At 37.8% G+C, this 14,573-nt stretch overlaps 1 protein-coding gene across 1 annotated transcript; it reads left to right on the plus strand.

Annotated features, from left to right (window-relative positions):
* The first annotated feature begins 11,364 nt into the window (after nt 1–11,364).
* On the plus strand, nt 11,365–14,360 carry LOC108327893 (receptor-like protein kinase FERONIA). Its single transcript, XM_017561620.2, has one exon. It carries the CDS (start codon nt 11,365–11,367, stop codon nt 13,933–13,935), a length of 2,571 nt encoding a protein of 856 aa, XP_017417109.2. The 3' UTR covers nt 13,936–14,360.
* The last annotated feature ends 213 nt before the right edge of the window (nt 14,361–14,573 follow it).

Here is a 14,573-nt window from a genome sequence, read left to right on the forward strand (position 1 = left end):
TAACAAAAATAACTAAATAAAAAAAAGATAAAAACATATATGATTGATGTTATTTTTCCTAAATGCATAACTTGATTTGTCTAGATCTTTACAAAATATTTTTTATATAAAATGAAATTATTGACACGTTCATAAAATAAAAGTTATAAAATATAATAATGATGTAGGCGATCAATTAATAAACATTGATTCGTATTCACAGTCCATAACAGTGAGAGAATACAATGCTAATGACATTATTTAATAAGACGGATACAAATTTAAATGTTTTAGGAAAAAAATTTACTTCAGTCATGAAAAAGAATGTGCCATTAATTCATCAATTGATTTTATTTTTGTGATGGAAACAAAAATGCGTTGTTGTGAAGGTTACATAATTTTAGTAAGATGGAGACAAACTCAAATATTTTTGAGAGAAAATTTAATTTAGTCATAAAAAAAGAATTAATCACTAATTCACCAGTTGGTTTTACTTTTACGACCAAAACTAAATGCGTCGCTGAGTAAATGAATTTTTCGGTCTCAAATTCAGTCTCTAACAATCTTTCTTTATTTCACTTTTGAACTGTTACTGATTTAGTGACTGAAGTGTTGCGATGAATAATTTCGATCCCTAATTCAAGCAATAAATATATTTATATGACTAACTTTTCATTTCATCCTTATTTCTAATATTTCACTTACAAAAATCGGTAAATAATTCTGCCACTATTTGCTATCATCGTATTTTGGTTTAGTGATGGTTTGTCTAGATGAATAAAATAATTTCTAAAATTTGTATTTGTTAGTAGGTAAATCAAAACTGAATCCAAGTTTTGTTAAATCAAATTTATTTTTGGAATTATCCTTGTAATGGAGGGAGACTTAAAGTGGGAATGAAAGATAATGGAAGCCAAAAGTAACGTCATGAGTGGGAAATAGCTATTGTTTATTAGTGTACTCCAATCTTCCTTTTTGTAATTTCCCTGTGCATCCTAAAAACAACTAAACTATAATATACAATAGTTAATTACTAGGTGTTGTAATAGATTATTACGTCTTTTTTAGTAAAAAATAAAAAAAAATCGAAATCATAGGATTGACGACTTTAATAAAGAAATCGTGCATCCCATGCAATTTTACTTTTTTTACTTTTTAATTTTTTTATTAATTAAAATCATTTATAATTTCTAAAAAATATTTTTAAATGTATTTAAAATAATTAAAATTATATCTAATTAATAATTAAATTTTTTAATATTATTAAATAAATAAATTTCACCATTTTAATTGCTCTTTTAATTAAATTAAATTTCTTATAAAATCGTTTCAATTTAATAATTTATAATTGTAATTATTGTAATTGTCCAACTAAAAATTCAAAAAGATTTATATTTCATTATAATTTATTTTTTTAAATTTTTGTTATTATAGTATATTTTTTTACAAATTATAATTAATTAATAACAATTTTTTTCATTATAAGCTATTTAATTAATAAGTAACAAAACAAAAGAGCTTAAACAGGATAAATAAAACAAGGTGACCGCTATACTCAAACATCCAGTATCAATAAATTAACAATATCAATAAATAATTATGTTATTTTTAAATACAGAAACAAGTGTAAGTATAGAAAATTTGAAAGATTTGTAGAATTTTGCATGAGTAATTCAAAAGCGTGGTGGTGACTATTTTTTGAAGAACTGCAGAGACTTAGTCTACAGAGGCAAGGAGTCTATTTTTGATTTCTGATTCATGTCAATGTACTGTGTTGAAAATCTCAGGAAGGGAAGTATAATTTGTATTTCTGTTTTGGATGAAAAAATTATTTGATTAAATAATTTTTTATAATAAATATTGATATATTATATTTTAATATAGTAAAGTAAATATGATAAAACTTTAATATAATAATTTTAAAAACATTAATTTAATTTTTAACTCTATTTATAATAATCTTATGAAAAAAAATGATAAAATTAATTTAACAAATCTTATTCCTAATTTCATCCTTATAAAACGGAAAGTACTTGTATACTTGAAGAATTTTTTTATCTATTATAAATTTAAGTTTTTATTATAGAGAATAAGGCTCACTTCTTATTTTCTCATTTTCTCTGCAAGTTAAATTATTTTATATTTTCTCATTAATTCTAAAGTTCAAGATAAATTTCATTTTGGCTATCAAATTAATAAAAAAATACCCTATTTATAGTCTCTTAAATTTATCGTTTGAATGCTTATTAAATATCATTTTAATGTCTCAAATGTAACATTATAAACTAAAAACAATTTTTTTTTAATTTAATAGACGGAAAGTATTTTTTTTCAATTTAAATTATTAAAATCGGATTCTTCCTAAATTTTACAAATTAAACCTAATATATATTGAACTGGTTAATGAACCAATCTGATTCAACATGTATAAATCAAATTCAATTAATTCATTTAAGAATTAAATTTTGAATTGAAAATCAACTCATTTAATTTTATTTAAACGAAATCGAATATAAACTTATGAAAGAGTTGGAATTAGTGTTTCGATTGTGTTCGGGTGGACCCTGTAAAAACACACGAGCTTACTGTTGATGATGGACGGGCGGATGACGAATTCTAGAGACGGGCGGATGAGTGATCACGAACGTCGGAAACGGGCGGACACTTTCAGCCGGATCCCACGAACCGAAGCATGCTTCACTGGCGGGCGGCACCAAGATGGACGATCGCTCTGTGCTCCAAACCGGGAGGACGTCCTCCAATCCGGACGCTCGCTCTCTGCACCAAGCTGGACGGGCGTCCTCCCCTCCTGGCGGATGATCCTTTGCTTTCAGCTCCAAGCCGGGCGGGCGTCCTTCCTCTCCTTAGCGCTGCTCCACCCTCCCAGTGGGGAGGGGCCGGGTACCTGCTAAAGGCACTCCGACGCTCAAGTCAGAAATATGACAAGGCGTTGAATAATACATGCATGTGTTGCGTTCTAAGCAATCTGTCTAGAAATCATACCTGAGACCTTTATTTATACTGATCGTAATGGGCTTTTACCTTTTGGGGGCCTTCAAACGGCCCAATAATACCTTAATCTTTATTAAGGACTTAATGTGTCATTAGCATTTAACCGTGTAATCAGCGAAGTACATCGGTTGGGAATGAGGGTCGGTCAGGGATGTTACCCTAGGCGGTCGTCCGGCTCTTGGGCGGACGTCCAGTCCTCGGGCGATCGTCCTACTTGGGCGAACGTCCAGCTCTTGGGCGGACGTTCCACATTGGGCGGTCGCCCCACATTGGGCGGACGCTTCACATTGGGCGGACGCTCCATATTGGGCGGACTTACCACATCTCAAATGATTGGCCGCTCGTTCGGTCCTGGTTCCTGGGCGGACGTCCTTGGACGGTCGTCCGGTTTCTAAGGTCGGACGGTCCTAGACTATTTGGCGGACGTCCGGATTACTGGGCGGGCCATCCTTATGCCGGGAGGACCTATCAGTACATAAGCCCCCGAAGCCCGAGCATAATTTTATTGTGCGAAGGGGTTGTCCGTGCCTGGATGGGCGTCATTTTGGAAAACCGCTGGATCCATGCAAACTCGGACTAATGTTTGTTTGGGCGTTCGGTCTTTGGTGCTTGACACGGGTGGCCGCTCGTCATTTTGACCGGACATGCCATCTTGGGTGGACGTCCACATGGCTGGACGTCCGTCATGACTGCCATCTTAGGGCGGACGTCCAAATGGCTGGACGCTCGGCCAGATTGCCATCTTTGGGCGGTCATTTCATTCTGGACGGACGTTCCATCTTGGACGTCCTTTTTTGGGTGATTGGACGCTCGTTCAATCTTTGGGCGGACGTGCTACTTTAGATAGACGTCCGATTCTTGTGTTATGCGAGTCGTCCAGGGTGGGCGCTCGACTTTGGTATTCAACAGGGGTGAACGCTCGGCCTTGTGGCGCTCGAGCGGCCTTGGTCCTGATTGCCATTTTGGGGGGCGGCCTTGTTAACCGTTCGCTCGGTCTATGCTGGGAGGACTTATCAGTACATAAGCCCCCCAAGCCCGAGCGTAATTTGATTGTGCGAAGGGATTTTTCGGATGGTCCCCGAATTGTTGGGTCCATGTGGTGGTCGACTTGGCGTACCTTGGAGGACAAATGGCCGGATTGTTGACTGACGTCCTCCTACTCCAGATTAGCGTTAAATGCCAGATTCGACTAAGTTACGGATGGCCGGCTGATCGCTGAATGCCAGATTTGGCTAAGTTACGGATGGCCGGCTGCTTCCTGAATGCCAGATTTGGCTAAGTTACGGATGGCCGGCTGATCGCTGAATGCCAGATTTGGCTAAGTTACGGATGGCCGGCTGATCGCTGGATGCCAGATTTGGCTAAGTTACGGATGGCCGGCTGATCGTTGAATGCCAGATTTGGCTAAGTTACGGATGGCCGGCTGATTCCTGAATGCCAGATTCGGCTAAGTTATGGACGGCCGGCTCTTTGCTTTCTTGCCCGGCCAAGCTGAGAGTTGTTCTCGTTGGAACACTCTTTTTCACCAGCTTGGTCTTACTGGGGTGGACGGTCCTTTTGCCCAACCAAGCTGAGAGTCGTTCTCTTTGGAACGCTCTTTTTCACCAGCTTGGTCTTAATAGGGCGGACGGTCTTTCGCTCCGTCGTCCAACCAAGCTGAGAGTTGTTCTCGTTGGAACACTCTTTTTCACCAGCTTGGAGTTTAGTAGGGCGGACGGTCTTTCGCTCCGTCGCCCAACCAAGCTGAGAGTTGTTCTCGTTGGAACACTCTTTTTCACCAGCTTGGAGTTTGGTAGGGCGGACGGTCTTTCGCTTTGTCGCCATCGTTGCCGGTTACCTGTACCATGAAGGGAACATAGCGAATTTCAAGTTTAACGAAAGATGTGTCCGTACCTTGTAAGGCCGAGAATATGGTATGGCCAAATGGCCGAGAAAAGGTTGGGGCCGAATGGCCGAGACTGTACTGAGGCCGAACGCTCTTAATCAGGTGGAGGCCGAATGGCGAAATAGGCTGAGGCCGAAAATATGACGAGGCCGAACGGCCGAAATAGTTCTTAGACCGAGCGTCCTTAAATATGAGGAGGCCGAACGGCCGAGACTGCTGAGGCCGAACGTCCTAGATTATGCTGAGACCGAGCGTCCTTAAATACGAAGTCCGAACGATCAACAATACGCTGAGGCCGAGCGGGCCTATAATATATTGAGGCCGAGAGTTAAGGCCTTATGGACGAGCGCCTGATGAGGCGTGATGGACGAGCGCTTCAGTGGATGGGCGCTCTTTGAAGCTGGACGGACGAGCGCTTGAGTCCAGATTTGGACGAACACTCTTTGAATCCGGGCGGATGAGCGCTTAGGTCCGGATTGGACGAACGCTTCAGTCCGGCTTGGTTGGTCACCTGCAGTATAAGGGAAACATGATCGTATTTCTAGCTTAAAGGGTGTGTTCGTACCTTGTGAGGTCGAAAATATGTGTCCGAATGGCCGAGAATAGGTTGAGGCCGAACGTCCGAGATTATGCTGAGGTCGAACGGTCGAGACAATGCTGAGACCGAGCGTCCTTGAATATGAGGAGGTCCAACGGTCGAGACTATGCTGAGGCCGAACGTTCTTAAATATGTGGAGGTCGAACGGCCGAGACTATGCTGAGGCCGAACGGTCGAGACAATGCTGAGACCGAGCGTCCTTGAATATGAGGAGGTCCAACGGCCGAGACTATGCTGAGGCCGAACGTTCTTAAATATGTGGAGGTCGAACGGCCGAGACTATGCTGAGGCCGAACGGTCGAGACAATGCTGAGACCGAGCGTCCTTGAATATGAGGAGGTCCAACAGCCGAGACTATGCTGAGGCCGAACGTTCTTAAATATGTGGAGGCCGAATGGCCGAGGACATATGTCGTGCGGCTATGAAGTACTGGTGATGGGGTGGTCCGTGCTCATTTCTCGTGGTCACCTTTGGGTAACCGAAGTTACACTGCCCCACGGTGGGCGCCAAATGTTTCGACTGTGTCCGGGCGGACCCTGTAAAAACACACGAGCTTACTGTTGATGATGGACGGGCGGATGACGAATTCTGGAGACGGGCGGATGAGTGATCACGAACGTCGGAAACGGGCGGACACTTTCAGCCGGATCCCACGAACCGAAGCATGCTTCACTGGCGGGCGGCACCAAGATGGATGATCGCTCTGTGCTCCAAACCGGGAGGACGTCCTCCAATCCGGACGCTCGCTCTCTGCACCAAGCTGGACGGGCGTCCTCCCCTCCTGGCGGATGATCCTTTGCTTTCAGCTCCAAGCCGGGCGGGCGTCCTTCCTCTCCTTAGCGCTGCTCCACCCTCCCAGTGGGGAGGGGCCGGGTACCTGCTAAAGGCACTCCGACGCTCAAGTCAGAAATATGACAAGGCGTTGAATAATACATGCATGTGTTGCGTTCTAAGCAATCTGTCTAGAAATCATACCTGAGACCTTTATTTATACTGATCGTAATGGGCTTTTACCTTTTGGGGGCCTTCAAACGGCCCAATAATACCTTAATCTTTATTAAGGACTTAATGTGTCATTAGCATTTAACCGTGTAATCAGCGAAGTACATCGGTTGGGAATGAGGGTCGGTCAGGGATGTTACCCTAGGCGGTCGTCCGGCTCTTGGGCGGACGTCCAGTCCTCGGGCGATCGTCCTACTTGGGCGAACGTCCAGCTCTTGGGCGGACGTTCCACATTGGGTGGTCGCCCCACATCGGGCGGACGCTTCACACTGGGCGGACGCTCCATATTGGGCGGACTTACCACATCTCAGATGATTGGCCGCTCGTTCGGTCCTGGTTCCTGGGCGGACGTCCTTGGACGGTCGTCCGGTTTCTAAGGTCGGACAGTCCTAGACTATTTGGCGGACGTCCGGATTACTGGGCGGGCCATCCTTATGCCGGGAGAACCTATCAGTACAATTAGTTTAATTCATAGTTCATTCTATGCAGGGGAAGATGGGAGGCCATGGTGGTTGTTAAGGATGTGCGGCAATGGAGGAGAAGATATTGAGAGACATAAGCAATGGAGGAAGGGGATTTTAAGCTTTGAAGGCAGATTGTGGAGGAAGAAGGTTTGAGTATGTTTTTTGGGTGAGTGGCGATTGAACGAAGAAGATGGAAGGGAATGAAGAAGAAGGAAGAAGAAGATGAAATAATGTACATTCTAAATTAATACGTATTTCTAAATTTGAAAATTGTACAATTCCAAAAGTACTACTTTTTAAATGCATTTTGAATTCAAAAAATTGATGTTTAATTGTGCATATTTTCGAATCTGAAGATAATTTAAGTTTTCATTATTTTTCGTTACGATTAAAATGTTCAATTCACACATGGGGTACATGAAGCAAAGGTAGCCATATAACGTGCAAACTTTCTCCATAAAAAAGAAAAAGAGGGTTACTCCCTACACCATCACACATTACTCCTTGCACCACCACATTTTTTTTAAATTTCAAAACTATCCTTTATATTTTAAAATATCCTACACCTCCTTCTTTTCTCTTGAACGGATGTCGACATCCGTTAAAGAAAAAATTCTTCAACGGATGTGCCACATCCGTTTAGTTTTTTTTTTTAAGTTTTTAAATTAATATATAAATATTAATTAATTTTTTTTAATTATTGCTTAATTATTTATAAATTAATTTTATTTTATTTAATAAAATAATTATTATTAATTTAATTTATGTATTATTATTTTAAATAATAATTAAAATACTTTTTAAAAATTTATTAAAAGGGAAACGGATGTGGTAACATCCGTGAAGTTTTTTTCTTTTTAAAGTTTTTAGTTTTTTATTTTATTTTATTTTAAATTAATATATAAATATTATTTAATTAATTTAAAATTATTATTTAATTAATTATGAATTAATTTTATTTTATTTAATAAAATAATTATTATTATTTTAATTTATATATTATTATTTAAATAATAATCAAAATAGTTTTAAAAATTTTATTAAAACGGTTGCCACATCCGTTGAAGAGTTTTTTTATAAATAAAAACAATAAATTAGAATATAAAATATGTGAATGGACGGATGTCAATATCCGTTGAAGGTGAAATGGATGTTGACATCTGTTTTAGAAAAGAGCAAAATTGGTATGGAGTAGTGCAGGGAGCAACTGCCAAAGAAAAAAGAACAAATATCAGATCGGCCCATCCGACATAAGAAAAGCCACAAAAACCAGTCCATATAATATATATAAAGAAACTCTAGATATTTGATATCTTTTACTTTGAAAAAGATCTCAATTCCAATTATAGTTTCATAAGATCTCAATTCCAATTATAGTTTCATAAGATATTTTTTAGTTATTGAGAGAACCCAAACACTCTCTTTTTGAAAAAACTCTTAGAGATCTTTCTTATTTCTTTTGGAAGACACACTAACGTAACAATTAACCTACGTGTTGATATGGGAAGACTAAATGATTCTTTCAAAGTATCATTTTTCAGAAAATCATTTTTAAAATATTTTTTAAATTTTATTTATTTTTTGCATTTTTGTTTATGGTTTAGGGATAATTAGGCTTTAGGGTTTATGATATATATTTTTATTGTAATTTTTTAATACTTTTTAATTTCTATTTTATTTTTATTTAAAATTTTATTTTCATTTATTTTTAATTGGTTATGATTTTGTTATTTTATTTTATTTGTTTGTGTATGTTGTTATTCTATTTAAATTAGTTTTTTTTATGTATATTGATTTTAATTTTTTATGAATTTGTTGGTTATAGAAATGACAAGAACATGAAGTGCATCTACATACGGGTTTGAGAGTTCTTTACAAAGTAAAACCTACTACTATATATATGCTGATAGAGTGAGTGGTCGTAGCATTACTTCATATTGATCTTCATAAACAAGGTGTTGTTCAAGAAGAACATGAAATAGGTGAATTTCTTGAAGGTCCACATAATACAACGCTGTTGACAAGTTATGTCAATCATATTGCATTCGTGATGTGACAAAGACTAGTTAGTAAAGTAGTCGAATTATTTTTTGAATTTTGCTACTTAATATTGCTACCCAATACTTTCTTTAGACTCTAGTGAGGAGACTCAACCCTAATACAAATGATATGAACATCATCATTAAACATCTAACAAAAACAACTAAATAAAATAAGATTAAAACATACATGTTTGATGTTGTTTTTTCTAAATGCATACTCGATTTTTTCATACCTTTACAAAGTATTTATTATATGAATGATCCAAGAGTTATTGATATATTCAAAGAATAAAAGTCATGAAATACAATTATGATGTAAGCGATGAAACAACAAAAATTGATTCATGTTCACAATCCATGACATTTTTCCATACTCCTATGACGATATCCCATGCCTAAATAAAATTGAATAACATTTTGCATTTGGCTTACACATTTTTTTGCATATTTTTTTGAATGTAGTATAAACATAAGAGATGATAACATTCAGAAAATGCAATGCTAATGACATTTAATAAGTCACGAATTCATCAGTTGATTTTATTTTTGTGACCGAAAGCGTGATTGTGGAGGTTACATAGTTTTAGTAAGATGGAGGCAAGCTGAAATGTTTCAAAGGAGAATTTAATTTAGCCACCAAAAAAGAATTAATCACTAATTCACCAATTGGTTTTATTTTTGCAACCAAAACCAAATGCGTTGTTGAGTAGATGGATTTTTCAGTTTCAAATTCAGTTACTAACGATCTTCCTTTATTTTACTTTTAAACAGTTATTGATCTAGCGATCGAAGTGTTGCAATACATAATGTCAATCACTAATTCAATTGGTAAATATTCTTGAATGACTAACTTTTCATTTTGTCACTATTTATAATTTGCCACTTACAAAAATCGGTGACTAATGCTGTCACTATTTATTATCACCATATTTCGGTCGCTAAAATAAATGATTAAGTAAATGAATTTCTAGTAGTGATAGTTTGTCTAAATAAATAAAATAAAATCTAAAATTTGTATTTGTTAGTAGTTAAATCAAAACTGAATCCAAGTTTAGTTAAATCAAATTTATTTTTGGAATTATCCTTGTAGTGGAGGGAGACTTAAAGTGGGAATGAAAGATAATGGAAGCCAAAAGTAACGTCATGAGTGGGAAATAGCTATTGCTTATTAGTGCACTCCAATCTTCCTCTTTGTGCCCGTAAACAACGCACCATAATGTATTTATAGTCTATCTAACCAATCAAGTGTGGCTGGCTGTGGAAATATTGGAATGTCTTTTGTTTACTTTCTACCCAAAAACTAATAGTTAATAATATGACTTGCTTATTGGCTTGTTCATTGACCAAAGGCCTATAAAAAGACAATTATTTTATCTATTGTTTACTGTTATATTTTATTTAGACATTGTACATTTTTTTAATTTAGGCAAATTTAAACCATTAATTAAAAATGTCAACATATAACTACTTAAATGTACAAAATGTGAAAAACTAAGTACTATGTTGATATTTTAAAATAAAGTACTTCAACACTTTATATTTTTAGTGGATAAAATATAAATAGTTTTGTAAATACTCTTTGAACTAAGAAGTCTACCTTAATTTTAAATTTTAACTCAGCTAAACTTGTTTTTTAATGAAAAAAAAAAGGCAAATGGAAAGGATCATAAATTTATAATCTGAATTAAAAAGTATTTAAAAATAATAAATATTTAACATTTAAATAAACCAAGACAAATAAGTATTTCAGATTTTTAAATAAAATACTACATAGAAACATCATTAATATTTAAACTTGCAAAGCTTGTTAAATAAAAGCATAGCTATATACCTAGGGAAGGGAAGGGAACACATTTGCTTTAGGAAAAGGGACGAGAGAGGTGATTTTGACAAGTCGTCTGTGTAAGAAGAAACGAAAGAAAAAAAAAGAATAAAAGAGAAGAAAATCTTTTGAGAATGACAAACAAAATAAAAAATCTTATAAATATAATAATTGACTATGTTACTAAAAAATAAGTATTTTTATTCATTTAATTATACATAACTTATTATAATATAGACACAACTGATTATAAGCATGCTTTTTGTTTATTATTTTATTCTCTTTTAGTTACAACAATAAATTATTAAAAATAATTTAATGTTATTAAATGTCAATAAATAAAATTATATATATTTTTCTAATCAATCCTTTCTAGCAAACCGACCCTGCATAGGATTTTAGATTTGACAGAGGGAACATATGCTTAGACTTGAAATGTCCCACTTTCTTAGAAAGACTACAGAGCTTTGAGAAAATTTCTCAGAAATCCTTATATATTCATTGGTAGATTTATGGTGTTCGAGTTGAGCTCCCTTTGTTACTTTGATGACAGATTATCGATGGACACAAGTTGCACAAGAACAGCTTTAAGAACCATCTTCTTCCTCCTCCTGTGGTGCTGCCTCTCTTTCATTTCCATGGCAGACGTTATTTATCGTCCCACTGACCTCTTTAGCATCAGCTGTGGCTCATCCACCAACTTCTCCACTCCCGACACTCGGAATTGGACTTCAGACAATCACTTTCTCTCTCCAACCAACCTCTCAGTCGCTGCTCCTTCACTCACACCATCTACCATAGCGGGTCCCTACACCCATGCTCGTCTCTCTCACTCTCCATTCACTTACTCATTCCCTCTCACACCAGGCCCCAAGTTCATTCGTCTCTTCTTCTACTCTACTTCATACCAAAACTTCCCTCGCTCCCTAGCCTCTTTCTCAGTCCAAGCAGGCCCCTACACCCTCCTTCAACATTTCAATGCTTCACTCAACGCCGATGTTGATGATGATCCTAGCCACCCTGACATCTTGTTCAAAGAGTATTGTATCAACCTCCAAGATGGTGACAAGCTCAACATAACCTTCCTTCCTAGCACCACAGATTCCTACGCTTTCATCAACGGGATCGAGATTGTTTCGATGCCCCCTTATCTCTACTACACCGATCCTGACGACTCCACAGAGCAGCCGCAATTTGTTGGCATCATGACCCCATATGTCGTTGAGAACAAGTTTGCTCTTGAGACCATGTACAGGTTAAAAGCTGGTGAACATACAATCTCCTCCTCTGAGGACACGGGAATGTTCAGGACTTGGGATGCCGATGGCAAGTACCTAGACACTCAAAGTGAAGAATCTATTGAGTTTAAGAGTACAACTAATCTGAGCTTCACTAAGAAGATTCCTAACTACACGGCACCAGACCAAGTATTCCGATCAGTAAGGAATATGGGAAGAGATGCCTCTATCAACATGAGGAACAACATCACTTGGCAACTTACAGTTGATTCCGGCTTCACCTACTTGCTAAGGTTATACTTTTGTGAGCTTAACCCGAGAGTTCACGAGGCTGGTTTCCTGAGATTCTTCATCTTCATACATGATCAGTTGGCTACCGATTGGGCAGACGTTTTCATGTGGACGAAACAGTGGGGTGTGCCCGTGGTTAAAGAGTATGTAGTTATCATCTCAGAGAATCCGAAAAAAGTTAACCTTTCGCTAAAAATGCATCCTCACCCTAAAAGCATTATCCAGGACGCACAAATAAATGCAATTGAAATCTTCAAAATCAGCAATTATAGAGGTAGTCTCGCTGGACCAAATCAGGACCCTCCTCTACAAACCGCAGTGGTATCCCGTCAAGGGTCAAACAATAAAAACGGAGCCTCCAAGAAAACCCTCGCCGCCGTGACAGGGACAGTTTTCGGTGTCCTTTTCCTCTCTTTTATTGTCGCTTTCTTCTTCGTTAAACGCAAGAAAAACATCTCCGTTGAAAGTAAGAAAGAGGAAAATTCTCGCCGGGATGGGTCATCACCACTACCAACCAACCTCTGTCGTCACTTCTCAATCTCAGAAATCATTGCCGCAACCAATAACTTCGACGAACTCTTCGTCGTTGGAGTGGGAGGCTTTGGCAACGTGTACAAAGGCTACATAGACGATTCAACACCTGTGGCAATCAAAAGGCTCAAACCGGGTTCTCAGCAAGGTCTGAACGAGTTCATGAACGAGATCGAAATGCTCTCTCAACTTCGACATCTCCATCTTGTTTCCCTCATCGGCTACTGCTACGAGAGCAACGAGATGATCCTCGTTTACGATTTCATGGATCGTGGAGCCCTCCGTGATCATCTCTACGACACCGATAACCCTTTGCTTTCATGGAAGCAAAGACTTCAGATATGCATCGGGGCGGCACGAGGACTGCATTATCTGCATACAGGTGCGAAACAGATGATCATTCACCGTGACGTGAAGAGCACAAACATCTTGTTGGATGAAAAATGGGTGGCGAAAGTTTCAGACTTCGGATTGTCTCGAATTGGGCCCACAGGTTCTTCAATGACCCATGTGAGCACTCAGGTGAAGGGCAGTGTTGGGTATTTAGATCCGGAGTATTACAAACGACAGCGTTTGACGGAGAAGTCGGACTTGTACTCGTACGGAGTGGTGCTCTTAGAGGTATTGTGTGGGAGGCAGCCTTTGCTCCGAACGGTGGAGAAGCAACAGGTGTCCCTCGTGGACTGGGCGAAGCATCGGTATGAGAAGGGATCTCTGAGTGAGATTGTGGATCCAGCACTGAAGGGTCAGATAGCACCTCTCTGTTTGCGCAAATTTAGTGAGGTTGCGATGAGCTGTTTGCTTGAGAATGGGACTCAGCGACCTTCCATGAACGACGTCGTTGGGGTGTTAGAGTTTGTTCTGCAGCTTCAGCTTCAGGAGGACAGTGCTCATGGTGATGTAGTGTGGGAGAGTGGCAGGGACTATGAAGGCAGTACAACTGAGGAGATGTTTAGCAGTTCCCATAGTAATAGCAATGTATTGAACACTACAAGCTTCGGGAATAAGGAATCTGATAGGTTAATCAATGAGAATGTTTTTTCTGAGCTTAAGGATCCAAAGGGACGCTGATCGAGGTTAGTGTACTCAATCAATTTTCAAGTAGAGTTTGGTGACAAGAAAAATGGTTCCAATTGTTATAGCAAAGGGCATTAAAGTTTGAACTGTGTGGAACTAGCCATCCCACTAAGGTTCACAACTCTAGTTCTAGCAAAGGGGTTATTGTTTGTGAAGATTTGATTAAAAGAACGGAATTGGAAGAATTTACTTTGTATTTTATTCTTAATGTTATAAAAAGAGCATAATGTTGTTTAGGAAATTAAACCAAAATTCTTCCTTTGTTTTTCCTTTTTTTTGTTGTTGTTGTGGGTTATTAATGTTCTTGTACCCAGTAGAATTATGAAAGTTAGGTTCATTTGGTGATAAATACTTATGTAAATGAATTGAAAGTCTTTCATTTAAGAAAAATGTATACAGTTGCAGAAAGAAGATAAAATGGTCCTCACTCAATTTGTATCTCTTTATTGTAAGAACTTCAATATATATATACATACATAAATAAATAAGTATGAATACTTTCTCACATGTTGTAGCTGGTCATTGTCTTAGGTATACATTAATCAACTTGGTGGAAATGTTTTTAGTGGTTTTTGTGTGGGAAAATGATTTTTTAACAATTTTTTTTATAACTTTTTTGTGTATACACAAGT

The sequence above is a fragment of the Vigna angularis genome, chromosome 2, assembly GCF_016808095.1.
Source record: "Vigna angularis cultivar LongXiaoDou No.4 chromosome 2, ASM1680809v1, whole genome shotgun sequence".
In the NCBI taxonomy this organism is placed as follows: Eukaryota; Viridiplantae; Streptophyta; class Magnoliopsida; order Fabales; family Fabaceae; genus Vigna; species Vigna angularis.

Bases quoted from the DNA above. Each gene is read 5' to 3' on its own strand.
- LOC108327893 (XM_017561620.2), top strand. From the start codon at position 11,365: ATGGACACAAGTTGCACAAGAACAGCTTTAAGAACCATCTTCTTCCTC.